General features: G+C 36.2%; 1 protein-coding gene across 1 annotated transcript in view; it reads right to left on the reverse strand.

The window, feature by feature from the left end:
* Nucleotides 1-16192, reverse strand: part of XPR1 (xenotropic and polytropic retrovirus receptor 1) — a 236222-nt gene that overhangs the window by 64135 nt on the left and 155895 nt on the right. Inside the window, exons 5-7 of the mRNA XM_002920794.4 lie at nucleotides 15715-15864; nucleotides 15376-15459; nucleotides 13465-13546 (exon numbers count right to left, since the gene is read on the reverse strand). Of these exons, the coding sequence (XP_002920840.1) occupies nucleotides 13465-13546; nucleotides 15376-15459; nucleotides 15715-15864 (316 nt within the window). The remainder of the gene's footprint in view (nucleotides 1-13464; nucleotides 13547-15375; nucleotides 15460-15714; nucleotides 15865-16192) is intronic.

A 16192-nucleotide genomic window follows, 5' to 3' on the forward strand; every position in this document is an offset into this window, starting at 1 on the left:
CTTCATCACGATCTGATCTCCAACTCACTTTTCCCAAACTTAACTCACAGTGCTCCTAAACATTAATTCTTATCTCTTGATAAATTTTATTAGTCTTTTCACAAGTTTGTTTTTCACATTTGCTTATGTTGTTCCCTGTACCTAAAATGGCCTTGCACTTTCTTTCCACCAATTCAAATTCTACTTAATATTTAAGAGCGAAATCCTTAACTATTCATAAATTTATTGAATCAGTGTTTCATTTTGAGCCTACTATGTACCAAATATTTCAATTTGGCTAAAGATTTCTCAGTTTCCTAAATAACTATAAAATTATTTATTAGATTCATTTGAAATTTAATCACATACTATCTTACACTTAATTTAAATAACTATTTATTAGTTAACTTTATATTCTCTATAGTACATAGCACATTTAATAATTTAAAAATAACAGGGTAGAAAAAGCCTTTGCTTTGGAGTCAAATACTACAGACCAGGTTTCAAATCCTAGCTACTCTAGGAAAAATTATTTTATTTTTCCACATCTCCATTTTATTATTGGTCAATTAATAATATCAATTCTCGTAAGTTTGTTAAGAAGATTAAATATGGGGGCGCCTGGGTGGCACAGCGGTTAAGCGTCTGCCTTCGGCTCAGGGTGTGATCCCGGCGTTATGGGATCGAGCCCCACATCAGGCTCTTCCGCTGTGAGCCTGCTTCTTCCTCTCCCACTCCCCCTCCTTCTGTTCCCTCTCTCGCTGGCTGTCTCTATCTCTGTCGAATAAATAAATAAAATCTTAAAAAAAAAAAAAAGAAGATTAAATATGACCAAAGACTCCAAGATGTCAGAGTAGGAGACCTTAGTTTTGTTTGGTCCCAGAAATTCACCGGAAGAGCTATCAAATCATTCAGAACACCGAACTCAACCAGAAAGCTAAGAAAAGAACTGCTGCAATTCTACAAATAGAAGTGACTGCTTTCTGCAAGAATGACAAGAAGGAAAAACTTACCTGAAAAAAGAGTACAAGAAGCAGTACTGACTGCGAGGAACCTAAGTAAGATGTTGGAATTAGAGATGAGAATAACAATTATAAAGACACTAGCTAGGCTTCAAAAAGCATAGAGGACACTAAAGAATCCCTTTCTGGGGAAATAAAAGAACTAAAATGTAATCAAGTCAAAATAAAAAAGGCTATTAATGAGATGCAATCAAAAATGGAGGCTCTAACTGCCAGGATAAATGAGGCAGAAGAGAGAATCAGTGATACAGAAAACAAAATGATGGAGAATAAAGAAGCTGAGAAAAAGAAATATAAACAACTACTGGATCACGAGGGGAGATTTCGAGACATAAGTGATACCATAAAGTGAAAAAATATTAGGACAATTGGGATCCCAGAAGAGGAAAGAGAGAGAGGGGAAGAAGATACATTGAAGCAAATTCTAGTGGAGAATTTCCCTAATTTGGGGAAGGAAATAGACATCAAAATCCAGAAGGCACACAGAATGCCCCTCAAAATCAATAAAAATAGGTCAACACCCTGACATAAAATAGCGAAACTTGCAAATCTCAGAGACAAAGAGAAAATCCTGAAAGTAGCTCGGGACAAGCTACAACGGCAGTAATGTTAGACTGGCAGCAGACCTATCCACAGAGACCTGGAAGGCCAGCAAGGACAGGCATGATATATTCAGGGTGCTAAATGAGATTATTCAGCTAGGATGTCATTCAAAACAGGAGAGATAAAAAGCTTCCAGGACAAACAGAAACTAAAACATTTTGTGATCACCAAACCACCGCCGCAAGAAATATTAAAAGGGGTCCTCTAAGCAAAGAGAGAGATCAAAAGTAACAGACCAGAAAGGAACAGAGACAATATACAGTAACAGTCACTTTACAGGTAAGACAATGGCACTAAATTCATATCTTTCAATAGTTACTCTGAATGGAAATGGGCTAAATGCCCCAATCAAAAGACACAGGGTATCAGATTGGATAAAAAAGCAAGACTCATCGATATGCTGTCTGCAAAGGACTTATTTTAGACCCAAAGACACCTCCAGATTGAAAGCGAGTGGGTGGAAAACCATGTATCATGCTAATGGACATCAAAAGAAAGCTGGGGTAGCAATCCTTATACCAGACAAATTAGATTTTAAGCCAAAGACTGTAATAAGAGATGAAGGAGGACACTGTATCATAATTAAAGGGTCTATCCAACAAGAAGCTCTAACAATTGTAAATATTTATACCCCAACATGGGAGCAGCCAAGTATACAAACTAATTAATAACAAAATTAAAGAAACACATTGGTAATAATACAGTAACAGTAGGGGACTTCAACATCCCATTCACTGCAAGGGACAGATCATCTAAGCCGAAGATCCATAAGGAGATAAGGGCTTTGAATGACACATTGGACCAGATGGATTTCACAAATATATTCAGAACATTCCATCCTAAAGCAACAGAATACACATTCTTCGCGAGTGAACATGGAACATCCTCCAGAACAGATCACCTACTGGTCGCAAGTCAGGTCTCAAGTGGTACCAAAAGACTGGAATAATTCCTAGCATATTTTCAGACCACAATGTTTTGAAACTTGAGCTCAATCACAAGAGGAAATTTGGAAAGAACTCAAATACATGGAAGCTAAAAAGTATCCTACTAAAGAATGAACGGGTCAACCAGGAAATTAAAGAAGAATTTTTAAAAATTCACGGAAACAAATGAAAATGAAAACACAACTTTTCAAAACCTTTGGGACACCGCAAAGGCGGTCCTAAGAGAGAAGTATTTAGCGATACAAGCCTTTCCCAAGAAACAAGAAACGTTTCAAATACACAACCTAACCTTACACCTAAAGGAGCTGGAGAAAGAACAGCAAATAAAGCCTAAACCAAGCAGGAGAAGAGAATTAATAAAGATTAGCGCAGAAATCAATGAAATAGAAACCAAAAGAAGAGTAGAACATATCAACAAAACTATCAGCTGGTTCTTTGAAAGAATTAATAAAATTGATAAACCCATGGCCAGACTATCAAAAAGAAAAAGGGAAAGGACCCAAATAAGTAAAATCATGAATGAAAGAAGAGAAATCACAACCAACACTGAAGAAATACAAACGATGATGAGAACATATTATGAGCAACTATATGCCAACAGATTAGGCAATCTGGAAGAAATGGATTCATTCCTAGAGATGTATAAACCACCACAACTGAACCAGGAAGAAATAAAAAACCTGAACAGACCCATAACCAGCAAGGAAATTGAAACAGTAATCAAAAATCTCCCAACAAACAATAGCCCAGGGCTGGATGGCTTCCCAGGGGAATTCTACCAAACATTTAATGAGGAATCAATAAATATTCTTCTGAAGCTGTTTCAGGAAATAGAAATGGAAGGAAAACTTCCAAACTCTTTCTCTGAGGCCAGCATTACCTTGATTCCAAAACCAGACAAGGACCCCACCAAAAGGAGATCAATATCTCTGATGAACATGGATGCAAAAATTCTCATCAAGAATCCAATAGTACTTTAAAAGGATTATTCACCACAACCAAGTGGGATTTATTCCTGGGCAGCAAGGGTGGTTCAACATTCGCTAATCAATCAATGTGATACACTACATTAATAAAAGAAGAGGACAAGAACCATATGATCCTCTCAACAGATGCCAAAAAGCATTTGCCGAATGACAGCATCCTTTCTCAACTAAAACTCTTCACAGTGTAGGGATAGAAGGAACACACCTCAGTATCATAAAAACCATATATGGAAAGCCCACAGCAAATATCTTTCTCCATGGTGATAAACTGAGAGCTTTTCCCCTAAGGTCAGGAACATGGCAGGGATGTCCCCTATCACCACTGCTGTTCAACATAGTACTGGAAGTCCTAGCCTCAGCAATCAGAAAAGAAAAAAGAAATAAAAGGCAACTGAATTGGCAAAGAAGAAGTCTAACTCTCACTCTTTGCAGATGACACAATACTCCATATGGAAAACCCAAAATAGTCCACCCCAAAATTGCTAGAACACAAACAGGAATTCAGCAAAGTGGCAGAATATAAAATCAATGCACAGTTAATTGCATTTCTATATACTAACAATGAAACAGAAGAAAGAGAAATTAAGGAGTCGATCCCATTTACAATTGCACCAAAAACCAAAAGATACCTAGGAATAAACCCAACCAAAGACGCAAAGGATCTGTACGCAGAAAACTATAGAACACTAATGAAAGAAATTGAGGGAGACACAAAGAAATGGAAAAACGTTCCATGCTCATGGATTGGAAGAACAAATATTCTTAAAATGTCTATGCTACCTAGAACAATCTACACATTCAATGAAATCCCTATTAAAATACCACCAACTTTTCTCACAGCGCTGGAACAAACAATCAATCAGAAAATTTGTACGGGACCAGAAGAGACTCTGAATAGCCAAAGGGATGCTAGAAAACCAAAACTGGTGGCATCACAGTTTCAGACTTCAAACTGTATTACAAAGCTCTAATCATCAAGAGTATGGTACATGCACAAAAAGAGACACATAGATCAATGGAAGAGAATAGAGAACCCAGAAATAGACCCTCAACTCTACGGTCAACTAATCCTCAACAAAGCAGGAAAGAATATCCAATGGAAACAGGACAGTCTCTTCAACAAATGGTATTGGGAAAATTGGACAGTCACATGCAAAAGAATGAAACTGGACCATTCCCTTACACCATACACAAAAATAGACTCAAAATGGATAAAGACCTAAATGTGAGACAGGAATCCATCAAAATCCTAGAGGAGAACACAGTCAGCAACCTCTCTGACCTCAGCTGCAGCAACTTCTTCCTAGACACACTGCCAAAGGCAAGGGAAACAAAGGCAAAAATGAACTAATGGGACTTCATCAAGATAAAAAGCTTTTGCACAGCAAAGGAAACAGTCGACAAAACCAAAAGACAACTGACAGAATGAGAGACATATCGATAAAGGGCTGGTATCCAAAATCTATAAAGAACTCATCAAACTCAACACCCAAAGAACAAATAATCCAGTCAAGAAATGGGCAGAAGACATGAACAGACATTTCTCCAAAGAAGTCATCCAAATGGCCAACAGACCAATGAGAAAATGCTCAATGTTACTTGGCATCAGGGAGATACAAATCAAAAACACAATGAGATACCACCTCACACCAGTCAGAATGGCTAAAATTAACAACTCAGGAAACGACAGATGTTGCCGAGAATGTGGAGAAAGGGAACCCTCTTGCATTGTTGGTGGGAATACAAGCTGGTGCAGCCACTTTGGAAAAAGTATGAAGTTTCCTCAAAAAGTTGAAATAGAGCTACGACTCAGCAACTGCATTACTAGGTATCCACCCCAAAGATACAAACGTAGTGATCCGAAGGGGCACCTGTACCCCAATGTCTATAGCAGCAAAGATATGGTGTGTGTGTGTGTGTGTGTGTGTGTGTGTAGACATATGTATACAGACACATATATATACACATATATACATATGTCTATACACACACACACACACACACAATATGGAATACTACTCAGCCATCAAAAAATGAAATATTGCCATTTGTAATGATGTGGATGGAACTAGAGGGTGTTATGCTAAGCAAAATAAATCAATCAGAGAAAGACAATTAACATATGATCTCACACTCATATGTAGAATTTAAGAAACAAAACAGAGGATCATCAAGGAAGGGAGGGAAAAATAAAGTTAAGACAGAATCAGAAAGGGAGAGAAACCATAAGAGACTCTTTATTATAGGAAACAAACCGAGGGTTGCTGGAGGGGAAGGGGGGAGGGGGGATAGGGTAACTGGGTGATGGGCATTAAGGAAGGCACATGATGTAATGAGCACAGGGTGTTATAGAAGACTGATGAATCACTGAACTCTACCTCTGAAACTAATAATACGCTATACGTTAATTAAGGGCATTTAAATTTTAAAGATAACAATAAAGATGAAATTGTTCTTAAAAAAAGATTAAATGTGATCAACATATATTACACACCTAAAACAATGATGAGTATTCAGTATATATCAGTTTCTTTTTCCTTTTGCTTGAGGAAGACTCTTTTCATTAATTTAATAAATATTTATAAGATGCTTATTATACCTAATAGCATTAAAAAAGCTGGAGATTTAGTAATAAACAACAGAAAAAATATCTGTCATCCGGAAACTTCTGTATAATGTCCGATAGTGATAAGGGTTTTAAGGAAAAAAAAAAATAGGGAAAGGAAATGAAGAATGATGTTATTAGGTGCTATATTAGATAGGGTGGTTAAGAAGATCTCTCAGGAGATGACATTTGCAGAGATCTTTTTTTTTTTTTTTTTTAAGATTTGATTATTTACTTTAGAGAGGCAGGGGGAGAGACGGAGGAAGAAACAGTCTTAGGTAGATTCTGTGCTGAGAGTGGAGCCCAACATGGGGCTTGATCCATGACCCCGAGATCAGGATCTGAGCCAAAACTATGAGTTGGATGCTTACCAATTGCACCACTTAGATGCCCCGACATTTGCAGAGATCTTAAGGAGGCAGAGAATGAATCATGTGAATATATGGAAAAACAGGACTCCAAATAGATAAGCACAAGAGACTCTAAGATAGGTCGAGCCTGGTGTTCCAGGAACAGGAAGAAGACGAAAGCCAGTATAATTGAAATAAATAAGAGGCAAAGCGGTAAAAAGTTAGCCAAGGGAAGATCAGTAGGACTTTATAGTATTTTGTCAAGACTTACAGTTTTACTCCAATGTACGAAGCCAATGAAAGGTTTTACATACAAGTGACATGACCAATTAATAATTTTAAAGGGCTATTTCAGCTGTTAAATGAAGAAGAGACCATAAAGGGTCAAGTATGATAGCAAGATTAATTAGCAGATAATGAATAAAAAGCTATATACAGTTTTACATCCTGAGTCCTAAGCAAAATCCATAGATACAACAGTCAGGAAACAAAAATTATAAGCCTGGGTCCCAAAGAATGCACAATAAAACCACTGGAGCTAATAAATTCAGCCAAGTTGCAGAGTACAAAATCAACACATGAAATTTAGTTGTCTTTGTACATACCAGCAATGAACACTCTGAAATGAAATTAAGAAAACAATTCCAATTACAATAGCAACCAAAAGAATAAAACATCTAGGAATTAATTTACTTAAGGAGGTGTAAGATGTACACATTAAAAACTACAAAACACTGTTGAAAGAAACCCCAATTTCATGGATTTACAAGACTTGATATTGTTAAGATGGCAATGCTCAAAGTGTTCTGCAGATTTATTACAATCCTTATCAAAATTCCAATGGCCTTTTTTTTTGTAGAAATGGAAAAGTCGATCCTCAAATTCATATGGAATTGCTAGAGGCCCCAGATAGCCAAAATATCGTTGAAAAAGAATAGAGTTAGAGGACTCACCTTTTGTGGTTTCAAAATTTATTATAAAACACTGTGGTACTGGCATAAAAACAGACATACAGACAAATGGAATGCAAATGGGAGTTCAGCAATTAATCTATGTATCTATGGCTGACTGGTTTTCAACAAGTATGCCAAGACCATTCAATGGAAAAGAATATTTTCTTCAACAAATGGTGCTGGGACAGCTACATAGCCACATGCAAAAGAATGAAGTTGAACCCCTATCTCTCATCATGTGCAAAAATTAGTTCAAAGAAAGAAAAAAAATAGAGAAATCAGGCTTTATCAAAATAAAAACTTTTGTGCATCAAAGGATATAATGAAGAAAGCAAAAAACAATCTATACAATGGGAGAAAATATTTCCAAATCATGTATCTTGGTAAGGGTCTAGTATCCAGAATATATAAAGAACTCTTGTAACTTAACAATAAGAGGACAACTCAATTAAAAAATGAGCAAAGGACTTGGATATTTTTCCAAAGAAAATATACAAAGAGCCAACAAGCACATGAAAAGATGCTCAATACCATTAGTCATTAGGGAAATGCAAATCAAAACATTAACAAGATACCACTTCACACCCACTAGTATGGCTATAACTAAAAAAATAAATAAATAAAAAGGAAAACCACGAGGTCCGTAAGGGTGTAAAGAAAATGGAACCCTCATAAACTGCTGGTGAAAATGAAAAATGGTGCAGCCTCTATGAAAAACAATTTGGTGGTGCCTTGGAAGATTAAACACAGAATTAGCGCATAACTGAATGACTCCACTCCTAGGTATATATCCCAAAGAACTGAAACCAGGTACTCAAACAAATCCCTGAATATGCATGTTCACAGCAGGACAATACACATTAACTGAGGGTTAGAAACAACCAGTATAGTATATGTTCAGTTTTGGTAGATACTGCCAAACAGTTCTCCAAAGTGCTATACCCATTTTCACTCATTCACTTTAATATCTTCATGGCATTTCATTGTACAGAGGTAACATTATCTAGTTTTTTAAACAATTCCCAATTGATGGACATGTAAGTGGTCTCTAGGATTTTGTTACTATAAACAAAATGGCAGTGAATACACTTGTCTCATGCATGTCCTTGCATCCATATGCAAGTATGTTTGTAAGATAAATTTCTAGAAATAAAACTGCTTAACCAAAGTGCTTGCATTTAAAATTTTACATATACTGCCAAATTATCCTCCAAAGAGATTGAAACAATTACTACTCTTACTATTAGGATATGAGTGCCTGCTATTTCACACCCTTATATGTACTTTAAATAGCAAAATTCCTATCTTTATCAAACCAAAAAATGAAATATGATATATTATTATTGTATCAAATTAAGTAAAGGTTACTAGAAATCTATAAGAGAACAAGTTTTAAAAGATCTAATCAGGTAACTTTTCATCTTCATCAAACTAAATATCTGAAATATGTGAATTTCAGGCAAATTACTAAATATCAGGTCATATACCCTTGAGAAACTACAGCAATTACGCACATTATTTTTTGATGTGAATGAAAAAAAGAATCGTGCTTGTACATGCATTACTACTGCTGTGTTTCTCTCTCATCTCTCAACACTGTTATCTTTCAGTACCCGCTGGGAGATAAATAAAGATAGACAGCTGGCTTTATATTTACCCTGCCTCCCCCCATACACACACCAAGATCAAACAAAGAAGAGTTCTGAGGTGAGAGAACATAATGCACCACACTAAATGCATAAACCACATACATTAAAAAAAAATAAACTGTCTCACAAAAGTCTGTATTTACAAAAGAAAACAAAACCTCAATTTGTCCCTGAATTTAAAAAAACTTCTTTACAAGGCACTCACATAAAAAGAATAAAGTTTATTTTTTCTTATTATTTGATGATGATAATTACAACCATACTCATCTTGAAAATAAAAGAAAAAATTTCACACACAAACGACTGAGGTTTTTCTGAGAAAGAACAACTCCCATCACATACACCATATAATTTTATACTGACGTAGTGCTTTACAACTGTAAACATGTTTCACACGTCTTTTTTGTTTTTAAAGATTTATTTATTTGAGAGACAGAGAGAGAGTGTGCGCACGTGTGTGCAGGACTGGGGGGAGCGACAGCAGGAGATGGAGAGAGAAATTTCCAGCAGACTGCCTGCTGAGTATGGAGCCTGACATGTGACATGGGGCTCAATCTCAAGACCCTGAGATCATGACCTGGGCCAAATTCAAGGGTCAGATCCTTAACCAACTGAACCACCCACGTGCTCCATGTTTTACTTATGCTTCTGAGTTGATCTCCATGAAGTGGTCTCAAGTATCTTCCACTCTTATCATCTAACACTCTCTTTCACACTAGGTGAATTTATCATTTCTCTCCTTCATAACCCACTCCCCCCTCCTATGCCCCACCCTCTTCCCCTACCAACTAAATCTCTGTCTCCTTCTCTTAGAATGCCTTTCATTCCATCAGCGTCCAGCAAAAATGCCATTTCCTCCATAAAGTCTTCCCTGATGCTTTCATTTAAAGTAATCACTTTGTTCCTTTGACATGCTTAGAACATTTAACATTTTCTGTCTTGTAGTATTATTACTGTTTTAATACATGTTTTAATCTCCCTGGCATAATAAACTTGATAAGGAAAGGGATTTTCTTATCTAAAGACTCCTAAGTGTCAAGCATAACCCTGAAATACATAAAATTTACCTGTTGAATGAATAAATTCTAAAACAACCCTGTAAATTTAAGGTAGTAAGCTCACCTAATAAATAAGGAAATTATTTCAGAAGTTAAATGATACCCTTAAAGCCAAAACAATGAACAAACAGTGGAGCTAAGACTGAAACCCAGGCAAGGCCTTTTGAAGACAAGTCAGTGTTCCTTCCCTAACAGCTAGCTTGAAAATCTAGGCATGTAGTCTACATAAATAGGCTGTATTCATTTAAAGAAATAGAACTAGATTAAAATATGATCATAAATTATACCAGTATTAAATCATGAGCTTATAGTGGGCCATAATTATTAGATATAATTTTTAGTAACTGGTAGGAAGGAGAATTCTAAAAACACAAATGAAAACACACTGTTAATAGGTAAAGTTCATATGCTCTCAAAGAGCCATTATAACTTGGGTTATAATTTCATAATTTATAATTGATAATCTTAATTAAGAAGAATGTTAATAAGGAAAAACAAGTTCAGTAAGTTTTTCTTAATCATCTGCTATACGTGTAGCACTGTGTTAGAAACCTGAAAAACAAAATGAAAAATACACACTCCTTGCAATCAAGAATAGTAAGTGTGACAGTTACAGAAACCTTCTTTGTTCAGGCACTATTATGATTACTAAACACTGAAGACAGAATATAATGGATATTTATATAATACCATCTATTTCTAAGTCATGTTTTTTTGCAGACTTCCCTGAACAGAATTTAATCCTTTATTAATGACTCACAGTTATCATTATAAGCTTAAGTATACACACTCTTGAGGTATACCAGGATTATTTGCCCTTACAGTAAAAGTCCTTGAATGCAAGAACATTTGAGATTTGTGTCTGTCTTTTTGCTATTTGTGTATGTGTTTTCTGTTTATTATTTAATTTTATCTCAGTCCTTCTCGTCTATCCATTCTGACTTCCATCAACATTTTCTGGACCCCTTCTATGGCCCAGGTGGTATTCTAAGTGCTGGAGATACAATGGTGAACAGGAGACAAAAGTCCAGACATCAAGGAACTTACATTGCCAGTGGGAAAACAGACAGAAGAAACATAAATATGTAATAATATGTCATGTACTTAAAAGTGCTCTGAAGAAAACTAATGTAGGCTGAAGGGACAGAACAGACTATTTTAGGGTAGGGTAATTAGGGAAGGCCTTAGTGAAGAAGTGGCATTTGAATAGACACTACATGAATGAAGTGAAGGAGTAAGCTACATAGAGATCTTGGGGGGAAAAGCCTTTTAGGCAATTGCAGGGGCTCATTTATGGGACGAGCTTGGTGTGTTCAAGGAATAGTACCACCACAAATATATTTGGAAACAGAGTGAAACCAAGTGAAACTGAGTGTGGAGAAGATGTCAGAATATAAAGTCAGAATATATATAGGGGCAAGACCCTATTCGGTCTTCCAGGCCATAGTAAGAAGTTTCAACTTGATTATAAGAGAAGCCATAAAAAGATATTGAGAAGGGCGGTGATATGATCTAACTTACATTAAAAAAAAAAAAAAGGACGTTGGTGGCTACAAGGAGGCAAGAGTGGCTGCAGTGAGACAAGTACAGCAGGCTACTGCAGTATACTAAGCAAAAAATGGATGGCACTGCTTCAGGTGGTCAGATTCAAAATGGGTGAAGGAGTATGGAAGGTATAGTCTTCTAGTTACGGAATGGAGAAGTCACAGGGATGAAAGGTACAGTAAAGGAAATATAGTCAATCCCATTATAATAGTGTTGCATGGTAACAGATGGTACCTACACTTGTCACAAGCATAGCATAATGTAGAGTCATTGAATCACTATGTTGTACACTTGAAACCAGTTTAACATTGTGTATCAACTATACTTAAAAAAACATTTTATTGGGGCACCTGGGTGGCACAGCGGTTAAGCGTCTGCCTTCAGCTCAGGGCGTGATCCCGGCGTTATGGGATCGAGCCCCACATCAGGCTCCTCCGCTAGGAGCCTGCTTCTTCCTCTCCCATTCCCCCTGCTTGTGTTCCCTCTCTCTCTGGCTGTCTCTATCTCTGTCAACTAAATAAATAAAATCTTTAAAAAAAAATTTTTTATTTTAATTTTTAAAAAAGATTTTATTTATTTATTTTATTTTAGAGAGAAAGAAAGAGTGTGCACAAGCAGGGGGAAGGGCAGAGAGAGAGGGAATCTCAAGCAAACTCCATGCTGAGTGCAGAGCCAAAAAAAAAATTTTTTTTTAAGATAAAGCAACAGGATTTGCTGATGGATTGGAGATGAGGTATGAGAGAAAAGAGAGGCTAAAGGTTTTTAGCCTGAGAATCTGATAAAAAGTGATGATCCATGGAAAAGAAAGCGTATTTGGGGGTAAAAAAATTTTGTCCATGCATGTTTGAAATGCCTACTACAAATCCAAATAGTAATTAGACATCATTCAGAGGAGACAGTAGACATACTTTAGAGTCATTAGCATACAGATAATATTTATAGCCATAGGCTTGAAGAAGATTGCCTAGGTAGGAAATGCATGTTGACAGAGAAAGAGATTGGAGGATTCAGCACAGCTGTACTGACCAACATTTAGATGTCACAAAGAAAAGAACAGCTAGCAAAGGAGACTGGAAAGAATTGCCAGCAGAGTGTGGTTTCCCAGCGAAACCAAGTGAAGAAAGAGCTTTAAGAAGGAATGATCCACAATGCCAAATGCTGCTGAGGGGTATGTCAAATCCTGTTGGGAAGTTTAGTAAGATAATGCCTCCTTTGCTGTTATTTTTATCATTTCTTGATGCTGGGAGTGCCCCTGCTTTCAGCAATTCCTCCTACCCCCTTCTAATTCTTAACTTCTATAGAATAGGAAATCATACAACCATGTTTCTTGAAATTATATTCCAAGTAATTGCAAATACATTCTGGAAAGGATGTGAGGGAGTCTCCAATAAGCAAAGTGAATGAACTTTAGTACATGAATTCTGTCATCTTATTTACTCTCAACTGTGATCAAGGAAGCTGAGGTTCTTGATAACTGAACTCTGAAAAATTATAAATTGTACATAAAAACTAGAAAATGATGGAGAATAAAAGTCATAAGCTAGCAATGTTTTAAAGGATAACTATGCCCAAAAGGAAAAACAAACCAAACAAATGACCAAACGCCACCCCATCCCTCCCAATCACTTGTAACAACAAAAACTTAGACCTGACAAATTTCTCTTTCAGTAGCAGCTCTGTTAGTTTGGTACTAGTTTTGACAGAGGGACAGAAGATAACATAGGCATATTAATAAGGATAATTTAATTCAAAATTTAAACAACTTACCGGCAAGCACAAGGGTAATATTCAGTACAATGAATATTCCACAAAATAGGCCAACTCTAAAAGTAGTCCATGCTGGTGCGGGCTGTAGACAGAAAAACAGCATGCTGGGCATAGGGCAAAACACTGCATACATTTAGTATATGCTGTAATAAATTAGTAGTATGAGTCCCAAAGCTCTATCATGAAAACGAAAATATTTTATGAACTGAATTTTTTATAAATCAGAACCGAGAAACATCCTTCATTCTCCTGTAATATAAAATAGTTTTGCCAGTTATTCGAATTCCTTTACAAAAATCTGAGTTCCTAAATAAACAAGAATTTAATCTTAAACACTGAATTATATATACATTGAGTTTTTCTTTTGGGAGAAATCCAAGTGCAATTTTATTTTTACAATGTATATATCATTATATTTTGTAGGTCACCATTACTCAGAATTCACATATTTGGTACTATGAACCATGGAGACAACAGCAAAATTAAGAACACTTGTTTTCTATATTACTTACACTATTAACAACTATTACAACACTATTAAGAGTGGGTTAACTTAAAGTGAATTTTTTATAAAGATTTTATTTATTTATTTATTTGAGCGAGAGAGCACACAAACAGGGTGAAGGGCAGAGGGAGAAGCAGACTCTCCGCTGAGCAGGGAGCCCAATATGGGACTCGATCCTGAGACTCCGAGATCATGATCTGAGACAAAGGCAGACCTCAACCGACTAAGCCACCCAAGCACCCCAATTTTTTTTATTTCATATTGTTCTGAATGGAACATAGAAATTCAATTTACTTTATTTATGGTCTTATGTTCTGCAACTATGCTAAACTCACTAATTAGTTCTAGTAGCTATTCTAATGATTCACTGGATTTTTCCACATTGGTTACCATGTTATCAGCAAAAAACTCCACCAGTTTTAGTTCTTTGTTTCTAATCCGAATGCCTTTTATTTCTTTTTCCTATCCTACTGCTAGATTCTCTAGCACAATGCTGAATGAAAGTGGTTAGAATGAATATCCTTTTTTTCTCTAGTCAGGGAGAAGGTATTCAGAGTTTCACCATTAAATATGATACTAGTTATAGTTTTTTTCATAAATGCCTTTTATTAGGATGAGAAAGATCTTTTTGTTATTGATTTCCATTCCACTGTGGTCAGAGAATTTACATTCTATGATTTAAATCCTTTTAAGTTTATTGAGACTCATTTTATGAAATAGAATATGTCACCTAAATGTTTTTGGTATAATTACTGTGTAGATCTCATTTAATAAATTTTTTTTTTGATGCAACTATGGCATTTTGGATGAAGTTCTGTAGTAGCCCAGCATACCTCAATCTTCCCACCCTGTATCATTAAATACCTAATCATAATTGTTTGGTGATTGTAACATGAAAGAAATACCTCACCTTAATAATTTGGGGAGACCAAGAAGTTAGCATGTCGATAAGAATAAACAAGAGAAGGAATACAGCATAATAAGAGAAAGGTGGGAAGGCATTACAATTCATTCATTGTGAAGTGAGATCTGGCACTGAATTTTTCAAAAACAAAATAACAACAGTAATAACTACTTTAAAAATCTGGCTCTTTTTATTTATTTATTTATTTATTTTAAGGAGAGAGAGAGACAGTAGGGTTGGAGGGCAAAAGGAGACGAAGAAAGGGAATCTTAAGTAGGCTGCACACCCAGCTCAGAGCCTGACGCAGGGCTCAAACTCAAGATCCTGAAATCATGACCTAAGCCAAAATCATGAGCTGGACGCTTAACTAACTGAACCACCCAGACGTCCCTGACATATTTTTTAAAGTAATGAAACAAGTATGTTTTATCAACTAAACAGATTGTGTTGATTATTAAATAGGCAAAACCAACCAACCAAACAACTGGAAGCAAATACTAACCTGAGCAGCTCCCAAAGGGGGGACACGTAAACGCTTCATAGCTTTTTGTCGGTCACCATCTTCAAGTTCATTAGTCACTACAGCCTAGGAAGACACATTCAATTTTGACACAGGTTATACTAATCTTGACTAATACATAAATAATTCCGAACCATTTATATACATGATATTCTGATAACCTCTTGGTGAATGTATACTGACAAAAAGTCATGAGTAAGAATATTGTATGCAAAGCTAGCAATTAATTACAAAAGGAGAATACAGATGAGGAATTATTTCATTAAAAATAAGACATTAATGCTATTGAAAACACGTGGTACATAAGCGAGATTACTATACCTCAGTTTCGGAGATGAGCTGGTTGATTTTCTTGCACGTATAAAATGGGGCCACTTCAACATGAGCCACTCGCCAATCTGCTCCACGAGAAGTTTCCAGGATTTTGTCATGCTTTTTGAGGATTTTTCGAAACCCTGTAAAATTCAGATTCTACAGAAAGAAATGAGAAAAACTACTATAATTTTCACCACCATAAAAGAAGAAAAATAATAAGCACGATGCATTGATGAGCTGCTTGATGACTGAGTACTAACGGAAATGGCAATGCTTTCATATAAGTATTTACTACTAAAAGGATAAGACTCTTCTTTCTTGGGGTACCTGGATGGCACAGTTGGTTAAGCGACTGACTCTCAGTTTCAGCTCAGGTTGTGATCTCAGGGTAGTGAGATTGAGCCCCACACATCAGGCTCCATGCTCAGTGAGGAACTTGAAACTCTCTCTCCCTCTCCTTCTGTCCTTCCCCACCACATGCTCT

Source organism: Ailuropoda melanoleuca, chromosome 8, assembly GCF_002007445.2.
Source record: "Ailuropoda melanoleuca isolate Jingjing chromosome 8, ASM200744v2, whole genome shotgun sequence".
NCBI classification, from domain to species: domain Eukaryota; kingdom Metazoa; phylum Chordata; class Mammalia; order Carnivora; family Ursidae; genus Ailuropoda; species Ailuropoda melanoleuca.